Source organism: Pristiophorus japonicus, chromosome 3 (genome assembly GCF_044704955.1).
Source record: "Pristiophorus japonicus isolate sPriJap1 chromosome 3, sPriJap1.hap1, whole genome shotgun sequence".
Lineage (NCBI taxonomy): Eukaryota > Metazoa > Chordata > Chondrichthyes > Pristiophoridae > Pristiophorus > Pristiophorus japonicus.
The window spans coordinates 277,574,034-277,589,986 of record NC_091979.1 but is presented as its reverse complement, the minus strand read 5'-3'; the positions used below and the strand labels follow the sequence as shown (position 1 = coordinate 277,589,986).

The following is a 15,953-nucleotide window of genomic DNA, read 5'->3' as shown; positions in this document are numbered from 1 at the left end:
AGCAGAGAAAAATGCTGCACCTGAAAATCTGAACACAATGTTGAGACTCTCGAACAGGCACAATTGGAGGATACACACATTTGAAAGTCGGGGCGCAGGCGGACAGTTTTCTGGACGGAGATTCATTTGGACAGAAGGTTTGATGGATGGACATAAAAGAGCACGGAGACTTGGACATAACTGAGTTATGGATGAAACTCACTCACACCCACAATTCAGCGATCTTTTAAGCCACGTAGTCTGGGCGCAATTGCGGAGGCCTACGAGTTTTGAGTAAAATTAGGTAGCTGAGGATACCTTCAGTTCAGAAAATGTAATTAGTCAGAAACATCTTAAAATATATTTTGAAACATTTTCTATGGGTTCATGAGTACATTAGCAAGAATAAAGTCATGACAGCAAACTTAATACTTACTGATTGAAGAGTATTCTCGAACGAACAATGAATTTGAAGACATATTCTAAGGATTTCATTGCTTTGAAGAGTTGGTCTGTCACATTAGGCTTCTCGGAGTTGTCCACGTAGTTTTTCAATACTGTGGTAAGTTTCCTGTTTAAAAATGACGACTTAATCAGGTCAAAGCATATCACTTCTACATATTGTGCTGTTTTAGCAAATTAATCCAAACATTTCATTATATATAAAATCTGCAAGAAGCCTGACTTGCAGCCTCTTCCCACCAACCTTTTCCCCAAAACAAATTTTCTACTGCTGTTAGGCCCCTGGAATATGCACCTCTTGTGTTAGATGGTGACCCGCTTTCAGGCAGGTAAGCAAGTGATGTATAAGTGAAGTCTATTGCGAATTTCACAGCAAACTGGCAACTCAGTGCCCCTCTACTTCAGGGCATCTCTTTTGAGCAAAAATATTGCCCACAATCTAAATAACTACAAGTATGTTTACATCATTCAAAACATTTTTTGTGAATTTTTGCAAAGGATGTTAGCGCTGGAGAATGGAACATTTAAGACTTTTTATATTCAGTTTCAGCTCAAAGCACGCGAGTCTGATGCAGATTTATTTACTTTGTCGAATCAATTTATCTTAACCCTAGCCTCAGAGTTCTGGTCTCAAAATGACAATAAGAATATAGAGACACTGGAGTAGGTGCAAAAAAGATTTACTAGATACCAGAACTGAAAGGTTATACCCATCAGGAAAGACTGAACAAGCTGGGAATCTTTTCTCGAGGAAAGGCAATACTGAGGGGAGACCTGAGAGAGGTCTTTAAGATTAGAAAATGATTTGAGAGGGTAAATGTAGAGAAGATGTTTCCACTTGTGGACAAGACCAAAACTAGGGACCATAAATTTAAGATAGTCACTAATAAATTCAATAGAGAATTCAGCAGAAACTTCTTTACCCAGAGATTGGTTAGAATGTGGAACTTGCTACCACAAGGAGTAGTTGAGGCAACTAGCGTAGATGCAGTTAAGGGAAGCTAGATATGAACATGAGGGAGAAACGAATAGAAGGTATATTGCTGGGATTAGATGAACAAGGATGGGAGGAGGCTCATGTGGAGCATAAACACTGGCATGGACCTGATGTGCCAAATGTCCTGTTTCTGTGCTGCAAATACTATGGGCTCAATTTTGCCCAAAGCCATTTTCTGGTGTATTGCCAGAGTTACGCCCGTTTTTCCAGGTCAGAAATACTCAAAAAATAGTTGTGTCAAATTTCCCCGCTGTATTTTTCAAAACTGGTGCCACAAAGCCTGTCCAGTTGCCTCGGGGCGCGGGTGGGGTGGGTGGGTGGAGCATGCATGAAAAAAATACATTTTTGATGTTATTCTTATGGGCGCGCATGCGCAATGCAGCTCCTGGTCTGCAATCGGCGATTTTTAAAGAGCCAGTTGTGTGTGAGAGAACGCTGAATGCTGTGTGAGAACATTGGAAAAATCAGAGCTGCAGCAATACAAGATGCAACGCAGTGCAAGGACCAAGAATTTCTTACAGGATGAAGTGGAGGCACTAGCTACTGTGATTGAGATCAGATGGCAGGAGCTGGACACCAGCAGAAGTCACATAAAAGTTCCACCCAAAGAAATGAAGAAACGCTGGAACCAACATGCAGAAGATTACTGTACGATGGTGACCACCCCAAGGTCTGGAGGCCAGTGCAAAAAGAAGTGGCAGGACCTTGGTCAAGTAGTTAATGCAAGTAATATTTTAATTCATTCAATGGAATTGCAATTGTAATGTAAATGTGACCAGCTTTTTTTGTCCCACCTAGCAGAAAGACACCTTCTCTAAAAAGTTGTATTTTCATCTTTGCAGAGGAAAGTGGCACATAATAAAAGGGAAAGAACTCGAAAAGAAGGAGGTCCGGCAAATTTGCAACCACTGACACCCTTGAAGCTGCTTTGATGGGTCCTGCCTGGAGAAAAGCAACCACTACTGCACAAGCTGGGCCCACACTCGAGGGAGAGGCTAAGTCCTGCATATTCTACAGTCTGGCTTTGCTAAATGTTAAGTACTGCGCGGGCTAGCCATGCTTCGGTTCATGGGGATGTCTCCGTCAGTTGATGCAATGTGCTATCATTCATCGTGGTCCTTCAAATCAGCCTGCTGCCTGCGCTGTGAAAGCCTACTCATGCCAACCAACCCCCTCCCTCTGCTGCTAACCATTTGACTGTTCCATTATATTTTGCAGAACTTGAGGCCAACCCTGACGATGCAGCAGATTCAGACAAGGACGAGCCTGAAGAGGAGAACATCTTCCAATCCCACCTTCCAGACCATGGGGATGTGGACAAGAGGGAGGGGGAGGGGATGGATGAAGCCCCCACTGTTGTACTCACTTTTGAGGAGGTGCAGGTGCCACTCCTTGAGGTGCCAGCCACTTCCCTGACTAGTGGTTTGAGTGTTGGTGGGACATTCCATGGTTTCCCAGCATCTGAGACTGGGGATTCCAGTGCAGTGCATCGAGATACATCCAGGGCCCCACCGTCCAAGGCTGCGGGTTCCAGTGGGATGCAGTGAGGCACGTCAAGGGCCCCATTGTCCGAGGCTGCGGATCCCAGTGGGATGCAGCAAGGCACACCCAGGGCCCCACTGTCCGAGGCTGCGGGTCCCAGTGGGATGCAGCAAGGCACACCCAGCGCCCCACTGTCCGAGGCTGCGGGTCCCACTGGGATGTTGCGAGCCATACCCAGGGTGAGAAGGGGAAGGAGAGCTCGCTTGAGATGCAGGATCTAACAGATGTAGTTCACATGTTAATGAGTGCGGAGAGCATTGACCTTACGCGATCACTCCTGGACACCATCAGTGGGGTGGGTGATGTGGTATCGGGACTGTCAGGAGAAGTAATAACACTCTCACAAGAAATGCGAACGATGTCCAGGACCATGAGTGAGGGAATATCTCAGTCACCTAAAACCATGTCAGTGAACATGAGGGAGGGACTGTCACAGGTAGCTGGTGCGCTGTCAGTGATCATGAGGGAGGGAATGTCACATAGTTCAAACACTCTCAGTGAACATGAGGGAGGGAATGTTGGAGGTCGTTGAGTCACTGTCAGAGCACATGAGGGAAGACATGTTGGAGTTAGCTGCTGCAAGGGAACACAGCCAGACCCCGCGCCCATTGACAGAATCAACTGCCACTCCCACTCCAATCCCCAGGCCAGCCTCTGAAGACTCCCAAGCCGAGCCCTCCACATTCCTGCCTGCCCCCACCCCCCTCCCCCTCCTTCAACAGGTGCGCATTACCAGAGATGTTAGAAAGAATAAGCTCGGTACCAACCCCAGAAACACTGTGCCACCGCCTGCGGGAAGGGATGGTGGAGTCACCAAGAACAAGCGCGGCGGGCAGTCTTAGAATAAGGTGGGTGCAGCCTTTCTTTGCTGCTGCTGTTATTATTGTTGTTACTGTTGTAACTGTTGTTCACAACTTAAAAGTTTTTTGTAAGTTATGTAAATTTACAAGTTTAAAGTTAGTAAGTGATCTTAAAATTAGGAAGTGATCTTAACTGAAAATTTTGAAGTTTGAAATTAGAATATATATCAAAATTAAGTACAAATGTTTGTTAAAGTTTTGAATAAAATATATTTTACATTATAACTGAATAATTTACATTATTTGTTCAATTAACAACACAACTTTTGAAGTAAAGAATAATAATATCATAATTTGTTCCATTAACACAACTCAACATTACGGAACAGGTCCTAACAGTAAACATGATCCATGTGGTATAGTTGACGCTGAGCCTTCAGGCAGCAAAACGCTCACGGATGAGCTGTTGGTGCAAGGCTCGAGCAATCGTTAAAGAGGCACAATGGCCCGCCCTCCTCCGTTGTCATGCTCCGGGTTCAGGTACTTGCATGGCATCCTTGTCCTTCTACTTATCAGCTGCATCTTCCTCATCATTATCATCAGCCACTCTCACCGCAGGTGGGTCTTCTATTACCAGCTGCTGCTGCCTCATGATGGCTAAGTTATGCAGCATGCAGCACACAACAGTGACCGACAATCTCAGGAGGGTATAGCAAGTAGCCTCCGGAATGGTCCAGGCATCAGAAACACTGTTTCAAGATGCCATTAGTTCTCTCTATGATGCTGCACATCGCAATGTGCGACATGTTGTATTCCCGGTCAGCTTCCATTCGGATTACGCGTAGGGGCGTCATGAGCCAGGTAGCGAGGCCGTACCCTTTGTCTCCCAGTAGCCAGCACTGCCCTTCTGGCTGCTGCTGAAACATGTCAGATATAATTGTTCTCCCATAGGATGAACGCATCATGGGTGCTGCTAGGGTATCTTGCATCAACTGACATGATGCAATGCATGTCGTCATACACAAGCTATACATTAATGGAGTGGAAGCCTTTTCTGTTCCTGTACATCTCAGAATCCTTCAAAGGTGCTCACAAGAAGACGTGGGTACAATCAATGCAGCCCTGTACCTTTGGGAAGCCAGCAATCCTGGAGAAGCCCACAGCCATGTCACGCATTGCCTGGGCGGTCATGGGGAACTTTATGCAGTCATTCATGCGGGCATATAGTGCAACAGTCACCTGCCGAATGCAGACATTTATGGCATGTTGAGAAATGGCGCACACATCCCCAGTTGTAGTCTGGAAGGATCCAGATGCATAGAATGAAAGTGCAGCTGTAATCTTCACTTCAACTGACAAAGCAGTCCTCCTGATGCTTCTCGGTTGCAGGTCTGCTTTCACCAACTCACAGATCTGTTACAAATTATTTGCAGAAACGCAGCCTTCTAACACAGTTTGCATCACTCAGGTGCAGATACAAATGCCTGTCTTGATATACCCGAGGTGGGTAAGGCTTCCTGCCCAGCACCCTACAGTCTGAGGTTCCTCATGCGATGACACTGAATCAATCGTCTCCTCCGCAGCATCATGATGCAGAAGGCTCGCACAAGGTATGGAATTGTCAGTATTGCCCCCATGCTTAAATGTTACCTTTGCAAGAAGCTCAAAACGGCAGGCAGGTAGGACAGGCTCTTTGTTCTCTCTCCCCAAGGTCTCATGGACCACACCCAGGCCTGAGCAAGCAGTGTGATTGGGAAACCCCCCCCACCCCGCCCAGACTCATTGTAGTCTTGTGACTTCTTCCCCTCCCCCCCCCCTCAACCCCCTGGGCTCATTGCAGTCTTGTGACTTCTTCCCCCACCCCCACCCCCCAGGCTCATTGCAGTCTTGTGATTTCTTCTCCCCACCCCCCCCCCCGCCCCCGCAACCGCCCGGGCTCATTGCAGTCTTGTGACTTCTTCCCCTCCCCCCCTCAACCCCCCGGGCTTATTGCAGTCTTGTGACTTCTTCTCTCACCCCCCACCCCCCCCGGGCTAGTTTTGTAGCCAAGCCCCGAGCCTGTGTGCGGGCCCGATTCTGCCGGCCAACACTGCGACCCTCCAGCCCTGTCTGAAGACATTCGGTGGTGGTGCACGAGTTTTAAAAAAATCAAAAAGTTCAGAATTCCATCAAACTTCCATCTACTCCGTTGCAAGGTTAAAAAAAAATCTTTATTATGCATACTTAAAGTATTCTAATCTCCCTCCAAAACTTCGATGAAAAACAATGGCATCTTTTTTTTCAATGTGCGCTGCTTTCTCTTAACTCACCAGAAGATTTTTCGGGAGTGGCCAAATACGCCAAACCAGGAGAAAATTTTGGGGGCAAACTTTGAAAAATGACGAAAACTGGTGCAGACATGAGGTAACGCCAAAAAAAACTAACCTAAAAAAATCGTTAGTAACTCAGTTATGCTGCCACCTTGGGGAAACTTTAATTTAAAAACTTACGGCAAAAAAAGCAGCAGCCACCAAAAAAACGGTGCAAATGACCAGGGAAACTTGAGCCCAATGTAATAGCACATGTGTCTCAATGGTGCAGCATTTCAATTTCTCATACCAGGCATCCATTTGGATTCTTTAAGGAAGACAATTAATTTTAGACTAAAATATGGAACGTTTTGGGCCGCGGACTCGCCTACTGGTTTGAAACTACCTGATTTATATAGGCTCCTAATGCCTCGCAGAAGAAAGAAAAGTTAATTCCATCCGTATGAGCAATAACATTGCATTGACACCAGAAATAAAAGGATTCTGGGTCTTCAAAAATCTTTGAAAGTAGTTCAACATTCATAAATACTCCATCACAGAATCCAACCACTCTCTGCACAACCTCAACAGCTTGCCATCTAAAGAATCAAATCCAAATCTATGGGCTCAATTTTGCCCAAGCCCTTTTTCTGCCGAATTTTGAGAGTGATGCCCGTTTTTCTAGGCCAGAAATGTGCCAGAAATATTCTGCCAAAGTTTCCCCGATTAATAATTCAAATCTGGCACCGCGCAGCATGTCCAGTTGCCTTGGTGGGTGGAGCCTGCTGTCTGCGCCGAGAAAACGATGCCACACCTTCTGCGCACGCGCAACAAAAAATAGTGACATTTTTGACATTATTTCAATGGACACGCATGCACGGTACAGCTCCGGGTTGGCAATCGGCCATTTTTAAAAAGAGCTAGTTGTGGTGAGGCGGAGTGCTGTGTGAGAGCATTGGAAAAATCAGAGCTGCAGCAATACAAGATACAACACGTTGCAAGGACCAAGAATTTCTTACAGGATGAAGTGGAGGCACTAATTACTGTGGTTGAGAACAGATGGCAGGTGCTGGATACCAGCAGAGGTCACATAAAAGTTCCACCCAAAGAAATGAAGAAACGATGGAACCAAGTTGCAGAAGATTACTGTGCAATGGTGACTACCACGAGATCTGGAGGCCAGTGAAAAAGAAGTGGCAGGACCTTGATCAAGTAGTTAGTGTAAGTAATATTTTCATTTATTCAATGGAATTGCAATTGTAAATGTGACCAGCTTTTTATGTCCCACTGAGCAGAAAGACACCCTCTCTAAAAAGAACATCTTCCAATCCCACCCTCCAGAACAAGAGCATGGGGGGTGAGCGGGAGGAGATGCAGATGGAAGCCCCCACCACTTTACTGACTTTGGTGGAGGTACAGGTGCCACCCTTTGAGGTGCCAGCACCTTCTGTGACTAGTGGTTTGAGTGTTGGTGGGACATTCCATGGTTTCCTAACGTTCAAGGCTGCGGGTTCCAGTGATGGAGTGCAGCGAGGCACACCCAGGGCCCCACATTCCGAGGCTGCGGGTCCCAGTGGTGTGGTGCGAGCCACACCCGTGGAGAGGAGAGAAAGGAGAGCTCAACTGCACTCTCCTGAGGTGCAGGATCTAACAGATGTGGTTTAGATGATGGCAATGAGTGTGGCGAGCATTGATCTTACGCAATCACTCCTGGACACCATCAGTGGGGTGGGTGATGAGGTAGCGGGACTGTCGGGAGAAGTAACAGCAATCTCACGAGAAATGGGAATGATGTCCGGGACCGTGAGTGAGCGAATATCTCAGTCAGCTGACACCACGTCAGTGACCATGAGGGAGGGAATGTCACAAGTAGCTGATGTGCTGTCAGTGAACATCAGAGAGGGAATGTCAGAGATGGTGCAAACACTATCACCAATGAGACAGTTTTGCTCAACATGAGGGAGGTCATTGAAACAGGGATGGCATGTTGCAGTTAGCTGCTTCAATAAGGGAACACGTCCAGACCCCGTGCCCATTGACAGAATCAACTGCCACTCCCACTCCAATCGCCTCTGAAGAGCCCCAAGCTGGGCCCTCCACATTGCCGCCTGCTGCACCGTGCCCCCCCCGCCCGCCCCCCTCTCCATCAACAGGTGCGCACTACCCGTGATCTTACAAAGAATAAGCTTGGTACCAACCCCGAAACACTGCACCATGCTAGAAAAAACGTCGCGCGCCAAAAAAACAGCGCAAATGACCCGGGAAAATTGAGCCCACTATTCTAGCAGTCTATAAGACTGGAGTATTTACATACTAGACTGCCTTATTAATAATAAACTTTATATGATCCTCATTAAGTTTTCTTTGTTAGGATTTGTAAGCAAGCTGGGTCTTTCCAACATGCCAAGATAATTATTGTCATAGAATAAAGAAAGCTATGTTCAGTAAGGCTAGTCCTCAAGAGTCATCAAGTGCGAATCACAAATACTATTTTTATTTTGGTCAACAAGGCGTCTGACACACCATGGAAACCTATCAATGTTTAAGAGTTTCAAGATCAAGTTACTGTGAAATCTAGTAGGATGTCCAAGTTAAAATGGCATGTAACTTGGAGAGGAACTTGAAAGTAATGGTGTTCCCACAGCATTGCTGCTCTTGTCCTCATGGGTGGTAGAGCTCACGAGGTAGAAGGTGCAGAATGAATGAAAGTGCAGGGAGCTAAATGTGAGCGGCAGGATTTCCAGTGAAGTAGTCATCGTCATCATCATCATCATAGGCAGTCCCTCGGAATCGAGGAAGACTTGCTTCCACTCTAAAAGTGAGTTCTCAGGTGGCGTCCAGTCCAATACAAGAACCACAATCTCTGCCACAGGTGAGGCAGATAGTCGTTGATGGAAGGGGTGGGTGGGACTAGTTTGCCGCACGCCCTTTCCGCAGCCTGCACTTGATTTCTGTATGCTCTCGGCAACGAGACCGGAGATGCACTTCCTCCACAGGGCAGTCTTTGGCCAGGGATTCTCAGGTGTCAGTGGGGATGTTGCACTTTATCAGGGAGGCTTTGAGGATGCCCTTGTAACATTTCCACTGCCCACCTTTGGCTCGTTTGCCGTGAAGGAGTTCAGAGTAGAGCGCTTGCTTTGGGAGTCTCGTGTCTGGCATGCGAACTATGTGGCCTGCCCAGCAGATTTAATCAAGTGTGGTCAGTGCTTCAATGCTGGAGATGTTGGTCTGGTCGAGGATGCTAACGTTGGTGCATCTGTGCTCCCAGGGGATTTGTAGGATCTTGCGTAGACATCGTTGGTGGTATTTCTCCAGCGACTTGAGCTGTCTACTGTACATGGTCCATGTTTCTGAGCCATACAGGAGGGCAGGTATTACTACAGCCCTCTAGACCATGAGCTTGGTGACAGTTTTGAGGGCCTGGTCTTCAAACACTCTTTTCCTCAGATGGCTGAAGGCTGTACTGGCGCACTGAAAGCGGTGCTGGATCTCGTCGTCAATGCCTGCTCTTGTTGATGGGAGGCTCCCAAGATAAGGGAAGTGGTCCACGTTGTCCAGGGCCGCGCCGTGGATCTTGATGATTGGGAGGCAGTGTTGTGCGGCGAGGACAGGCTGGTGGAGGACCTTTGTCTTACTGATGTTTAGAGTAAGTCCCATGCTTTCGTATGCCTCAGTAAATACGTCGACTATGTCCTCAAGTTCAGCCTCTGTATGTGTGCCGACGCAGGCATCGTCCACGTACTGTAGCTCGACGACAGGTCTTGGACCTGGCCTGGAGACGACAAAGGTTGAACAGGTTCCCACTGGTTCTGTAGTTTAGTTCCACTCCAGCGGGGAGCTTGTCGACTGTGAGGTGGAGCATGGCAGCGAGGAAGATTGAGAAGAGGATTGGGGCGATGACGCAGCCCTGCTTGACCCCGGTCCGGACGTGGATTGGGTCTGTGATGGATTCGTTGGTAAGGATCACGGCCTGCATGTCGTCGTGCAGCAGGCGGAGGATGGTGAAGTACTTTTGGGGGCATCCGCAACAGAGGACGCTCCCTAGACCCTCACGGTTGACAGTGTCAAAAGCCTTTGTAAGGTCGAGAAGTAGTAGCTCTTAAAGGAATGCTGCTTGCACTTAAAAGGGAGCTGTATTGAATATCTGCCAAATTCAGAATCACTTCTAGCGCAATGGAGGGCAGAAAACACAGAAGCAGGTTGCTCAATTTGAAGTGCTGCCATCGGGGTGCGACTCCAGCCAAAAAGCTTTACTCCCTTTGGAGCGGAAGGGCAATGAGACATGCTTGGGGAAGGGTGCAGAACAAGTGAAGCAAACTACAGGAACCTCTCCAAAGTTATACAAGTCAACTGCATCATTTTTATCATGCCATCATTTGTTAATTACTCTTCTTCCCCCAAGCACATAATAATTTGCCAAGTAAGCTCTATTTGAAGAGGTGTATTACTGAAACATTCAAACAGGTTTCTCTTCAGTTTCTACTGATGTCTGGGGGAAAAACTGATCCAGAGGTCTCGTCAGCACTTCACAGCAACTTACATCACTCTATCCAACAGTAGTAAGCACCAGTACAAATATACCAACCCCAGAGAGTTCAGTTAATGAGTTGCACGATGGAGCACTTGATGAATTATAAAGCACAAATTAAGAGGAACAATTGGTGATGGCAGTGGGGATTAGCCAAACAGTCAGCTCAAGAACTCCTTCAGCTGCAGATGCCAGTAATGGGAACTTTGTCAAGGCCATAGGATGATGATAGGAGCCCAGATGGCCACATTTTTTATATCTACAACACCCTGCACTTCGGGGAAACTTGCCAAACAGAAAATAAACAATGCTGTCTTGTGTGGCTGGTAGCTTTCAATGGAGGGAATGAAAAAAGTGTTGTACTATGGCTGTGGTCATCTTCATGACACAGAAAGAGCCATCCATTATTGATCTTATCTGAAGGTTCAGCTCAAGAATGTAACTTCTCCTTTATACTTTCCTGGTGAATCACAAATGGTGAAGGCAGACCTCTTGGTGAAGCCAAGTTTCTGTTCCTTCGTCCACAGACACAGATGGTTGAGTAAAGGCAGGTAAGAACAATCTTGTATAAATGGATCTGCCTCTTCTAATTCCTCCAAAACAAGTAAATTAAAAAGAATCCATAGGAGAATTCCCAGCTCCAGAATTTGGTTGCTACAACTGAAAATGCAGCTCACAAATAGCCAGAAATGGAAAATACTGAGGCCAAAAATTAACAAAAATGCAAAAACCATGGCGGAATTTAAGCTAACAACAAATGTAAGGGGAAAAAAATCAAAACAATAAGCAAAATATTGTTAATCATATTTATGAGCACAAGCTTTACAATAGCAGAATATGCCTTACCAGAAGTACCAGTTTAAAATCTGTATTGAAAGCATTATGTGGATTTCCAGCAAGAAAATTGGCAAAAAGTACCACCAGGTAATTTACATATTATTTGGGCACTTTTTGTATGAGGCTTCAACACTAACAATTTTTCAATGTTGGGAAATCACAGCTGGAAGGACTACTCATCCAATTTTCAGACCCCATTAGTGTGGTCCTCACCAACACAGCCAGCTACAACAACTAGAAGATCTACATTCAGGTGTTTCTGCATTGTCAAAAATTGAGCTGGGGGGGTCCCGGTCACTAGAATAGGCTTTCAAGCGTTCAGTGACCAACAGGGTAGATTCAAGTGAATCAACAAACCCTTTTGTTGAGCATGAAACAAAATAAGAAAAGCATCTGTCACTGGGGAAAGATGCAAAACATTTTACACAAATCTTGAAGCCATAGACGAACTAAAGACAGAAATGAGTCAACTAATTAAAATGTACTAACTTAATGTAGATTTTAAAGAACAGATCTCTTGAAACACTCACGTGTAAGCCAAGGTTGCGCTAAAGTGCTTTTTGATATACGTTTCAAGAACAGGGTTGAAATGCTGGAATTTTCTATCAGCAATCAGTCCAATAATAAATACCTGTATTTTGGAAAAAAAAATGGGTTGAAACAAATAGGATTAATTCACTGAGACTGCAGCTTGAACGAGTCTGTATCTAATTCTTCAACATTGCATGGTTGGCAGATTCTACTGCACTGAATAAATACAACAATAAACTGGTAACTCCAAATACTGAAATTGATCTTAAATTAATTTTGCCATAGTTTCAACATTATTTTGCTAACTGAGGCTGACAAAAGATTCTGCTGCTTAAGGTAAATGCAAAACAGAAAAACACTACAGTAAATAACCATATACAACAACTTGTATTTATATAGCACCTTCAACGTGGTAAAATGTCCCAAGATATTTCACAGGAGCACGATCGAACAAAATTGACATCAAGCCACATAAGGAGATATTAGGACAGATGACCAAATGCTTGGTCAAAAAGGTAGGTTTTAGGGAGTGTCTTAAAGGAGAGAGAGCTGGAGAGGCGGAGGGGTTTAAGAAGGGAATTCCAGAGCTTAAGTCCGAGACAGCAGCTGAAGGGACAACTGCCAATGGTGGAGTGATTAAAATCGAGGGTGAGCAAGAGCCAGAATTGGAGGAATGCAGAGACCTCGGAGGGTTATATGGCTGGAGGAGGTTACAGAGAAAGGGAGGGGTGAGGCTATGGAGGGATTTAAAAACAAGGATGAGAATTTTAAAATTGAGGCATTGCTTGATCAAGATCCAATGTAGGTCAGCGAGCACAGGAGTGATGAGTGAACAGGACTTGGTGGGAGTTAGGATACGGGCAAGAAAGTTTTGGATGCGTTCAAGTTTATAGAGTGGGAGGCCGGCCAAGACATCATTGGAATAGTCAAGGCATGGATGAGATGCATTGTAAGCAAGATCAGTGGAATAGTGGAGCAATGAAAATCAGAGATGTAATGATAGTTTAAGAATTTTGTAGGGTCTTCCTTATTCTTGAAATTCATACATCGTAGAATCATAGGCCCCAAGTTTCGTCCCACGGCGAAAACGGCGCACCTCCGAGCTGGGCGCCTGTTTTTCGCACCGAAAACTGCGCTTAAAAAAAGTCCGATATTCTCGAGCTCCTTGGAGCTCGATGTCTGCTTGGCGCGGCGCGCTCTTCGCAGCAGGGGGCGGAGCCTAACACTCGTGCCGATTTTCTAAGTAGCAGGGGACGGGTACAATTTAAATTAGCCTTCGTGGTGCCGGCAACCCTGCGCGTGCATGTTGGAGCGTGCGCGCATGCGCAGTCTCAAACAAACATTGGCACTCGGCCATTTTTAAAAGGACTGCAGAAAAAGTGAAGATTTGTTTCTTGGACCCACTGACGGCGCTCCATAAACGTGGCCGAACGGTCGAAAGAATCTTAATCAGCTGCGTGTGTCCTGTGTTCTTTCTTCGGCTCCCGGCCAGCCACTGACACCACTGCAATCCCATGGCCGAATGGCCTCAAGTCCGTCCGGTTGCTGCATCTTCGCGGGGAATGAAGGCCTGCCTCAAGCACCGCAGCTCAGCTCGAAGGCTGCTTCCTGTCGAGACACTGACGCCACACCCCTGCTTGTCTCCAACATGAAAGGCCTGCCTGAAGCATAGCAGCTCGAATGCTGCTGCTGTTTCACATAGGTGGGAAGATGGTTTATTTCATATTTTCTTTGCTTATACATTTTTATTCATGTTTGATTTATTTGTATACTATTTGTATAAGTATAACTAAGGATTGATTGTAGAATTTAATAACTTCCCTTCCCCCCCTCCCGCCCCCCCCCCACCTCGTTCCCTACGCCTAATTTGTAACCTACGCCTGATTTTCTAAAGTGTGGACAAGGTTTTTTCGAGCGTACAAAAATCTTCACTTACTCCATTCTAAGTTAGTTTGGAGTAAGTTTTCACTGACGAAACTTTGAAAACAGGCGTAAGTGGCCGGACATGCCCCCTTTTGAAAAAAAAATTCTGTTCCAAAGTGAAACTGTTCTAACTGACTAGAACTGGAGCAAACTAAATGGCGAAAATTCCGATTTCTAAGATACTCCGTTCTACACCAGTTGCTCCTAAAAATCAGGAGCAAATCATGGCGAAACTTGGGACCATAGAAACATGACGACACAGAAGGAGGCCATTCGGCCCATCATGTCTGTTCCGGTCGAAAAAGAGTTACCCAGCCTAATCCCACCTTCCAGTACTAGGTCTATAGACCTGTAGATTATGGCTCTTTAAGAGTACATTCAAGTACTTTTTAAATGTGATGAATGTTTGTGTCTCTACCACCTTTTCAGGCAGTGAGTTCCAGACTTCCACCATCTCATCTCCCCTCTAATCCTTCTACCAACTACTTTAAATCTATGCCCCCTGGCTATTGACACCTCTGCTAAGGGAAATAGTTCCTCCTTATCCACTCTATCTCGGCCCATCATAATGTTATACACCTCAATTAAATCTCCCCTCACCTTCCTCTGTTCCCAGGAAAACAACCCCAGCCTATCCAACCTTTCCTCATCGCTAAAGTTTTCCAGTCCTGGCAACATCTTCATATATCTCCTCTGCACCCTTTCAAGTGCAATCACATCCTTCCTGTAATGTGGTAACCAGAACTGCACGCAATACTCTAGCTGTGGCCTAACTAGTGTTGTATACAGTTCTAGCATGACTTCCCTGTTCTTGTAATCTATGCCCTGCTAATAAAGGAAAGAATTCCGTATGCTTTTTTTAACTACCTTATCGACCTGTCCTGCCACCTTTAAGGATCTGTGGACATATACTCCAAAGTCCCTCTGTTCCTCCACACCTCTCAGTATCCTCCCATTTATTGTGTATTTCCTTGCCTTGTTGCCCCTCCCCAAAATGCATTACCTCACATGTTTCTGGATTGAATTCCATTTACCACTTTTCTGCCCAACTGACCATTTCATCGATATCTTCCTGCAGTCTAGAGCTTCCTCTTCACTGTCAACCACACGGCCAATTTTTGTATCACCTGTAAATTTCTTTATCATGCCCCCTACATTTAAGTCTAAATCATTAATACATACTACAAAAAGTACTGAGCCCTGTGGAACCCCACTGGAAACAGCCTTCCAGTCATAAGAACTCCCCTCAACCATTATCCTTTGCTTCCTGCCACTGAGCTAATTTTGGATCTAATTTACCACTCTCCCTTGGATTCCATGGGCTGGATTTTCGGTTCTGCTCGTTTCGGAGCAGTAAAGTTTACGCCCGCAAACAGTTTGCGCCTCGGTCAGCAAAATTCATCAACTGGGCCCTGAGTGTGGGGCAGAGTGCTCAGGGAGGCGTTACACACCTCTTTTAGGGCGCTTGGCCGACTGAGCAAGTGAAAATCCCAAGCTAAACAGCCAGCCTCGGAGTGCTCTAAGAGAGGCACAGGGGGAAAAAACCTGAAAAAAACCCACCAAAACATTCCCAATAACTCACGCCACCACAACATAAATCGCAAAAAAAAACAATCACACTTACCTGAGGTCGACATTACTTTCCTCACTGCGCCTGCTACAACTCGAACCGCCAGCTTTCACAGGCGGTCCCAACAGGGCGCTCTAAAGAGTGCTACGGATCGGGCAACAGCCAAAAATCGATCCAGTGTTGCAACCAGGAGCGTTGCACACCGGCACGCCTCTTCCGAGCGGTAATGTTCTGCGCCCCATTGAAACCGGCACCAAATGTCCCGGCGGGGCACTGGAAGCTGGTCGCCCGCCCAGAAGTACTTACTGCCGCCATTGCTGCCCCTCCAGGGTGCTAACAGGGGCGGCAGAAGACCAAAACTCCAGCTTTTACTTTTTTGATCAGCCTATGTGGGACCTTGTCAAAAGCCTTGCTAAAATCCATGTAAACTACATCAAACGCACTGCCCTCATCGACCCTTCTTGTTTCCTCCTCAAAGAACTCAAGTTAGTCAGAC

General features: G+C 46.1%; 1 protein-coding gene across 2 annotated transcripts in view; it reads right to left on the bottom strand.

The window, feature by feature from the left end:
• Nucleotides 1-15,953, bottom strand: part of dock1 (dedicator of cytokinesis 1) — an 816,280-nt gene that overhangs the window by 578,959 nt on the left and 221,368 nt on the right. For both annotated transcript variants that reach the window (XM_070876753.1, XM_070876754.1), the window contains exons 21-22: nt 11,964-12,064; nt 416-550 (exon numbers count right to left, since the gene is read on the bottom strand). In XM_070876753.1, the coding sequence (XP_070732854.1) occupies nt 416-550; nt 11,964-12,064 (236 nt within the window). The remainder of the gene's footprint in view (nt 1-415; nt 551-11,963; nt 12,065-15,953) is intronic.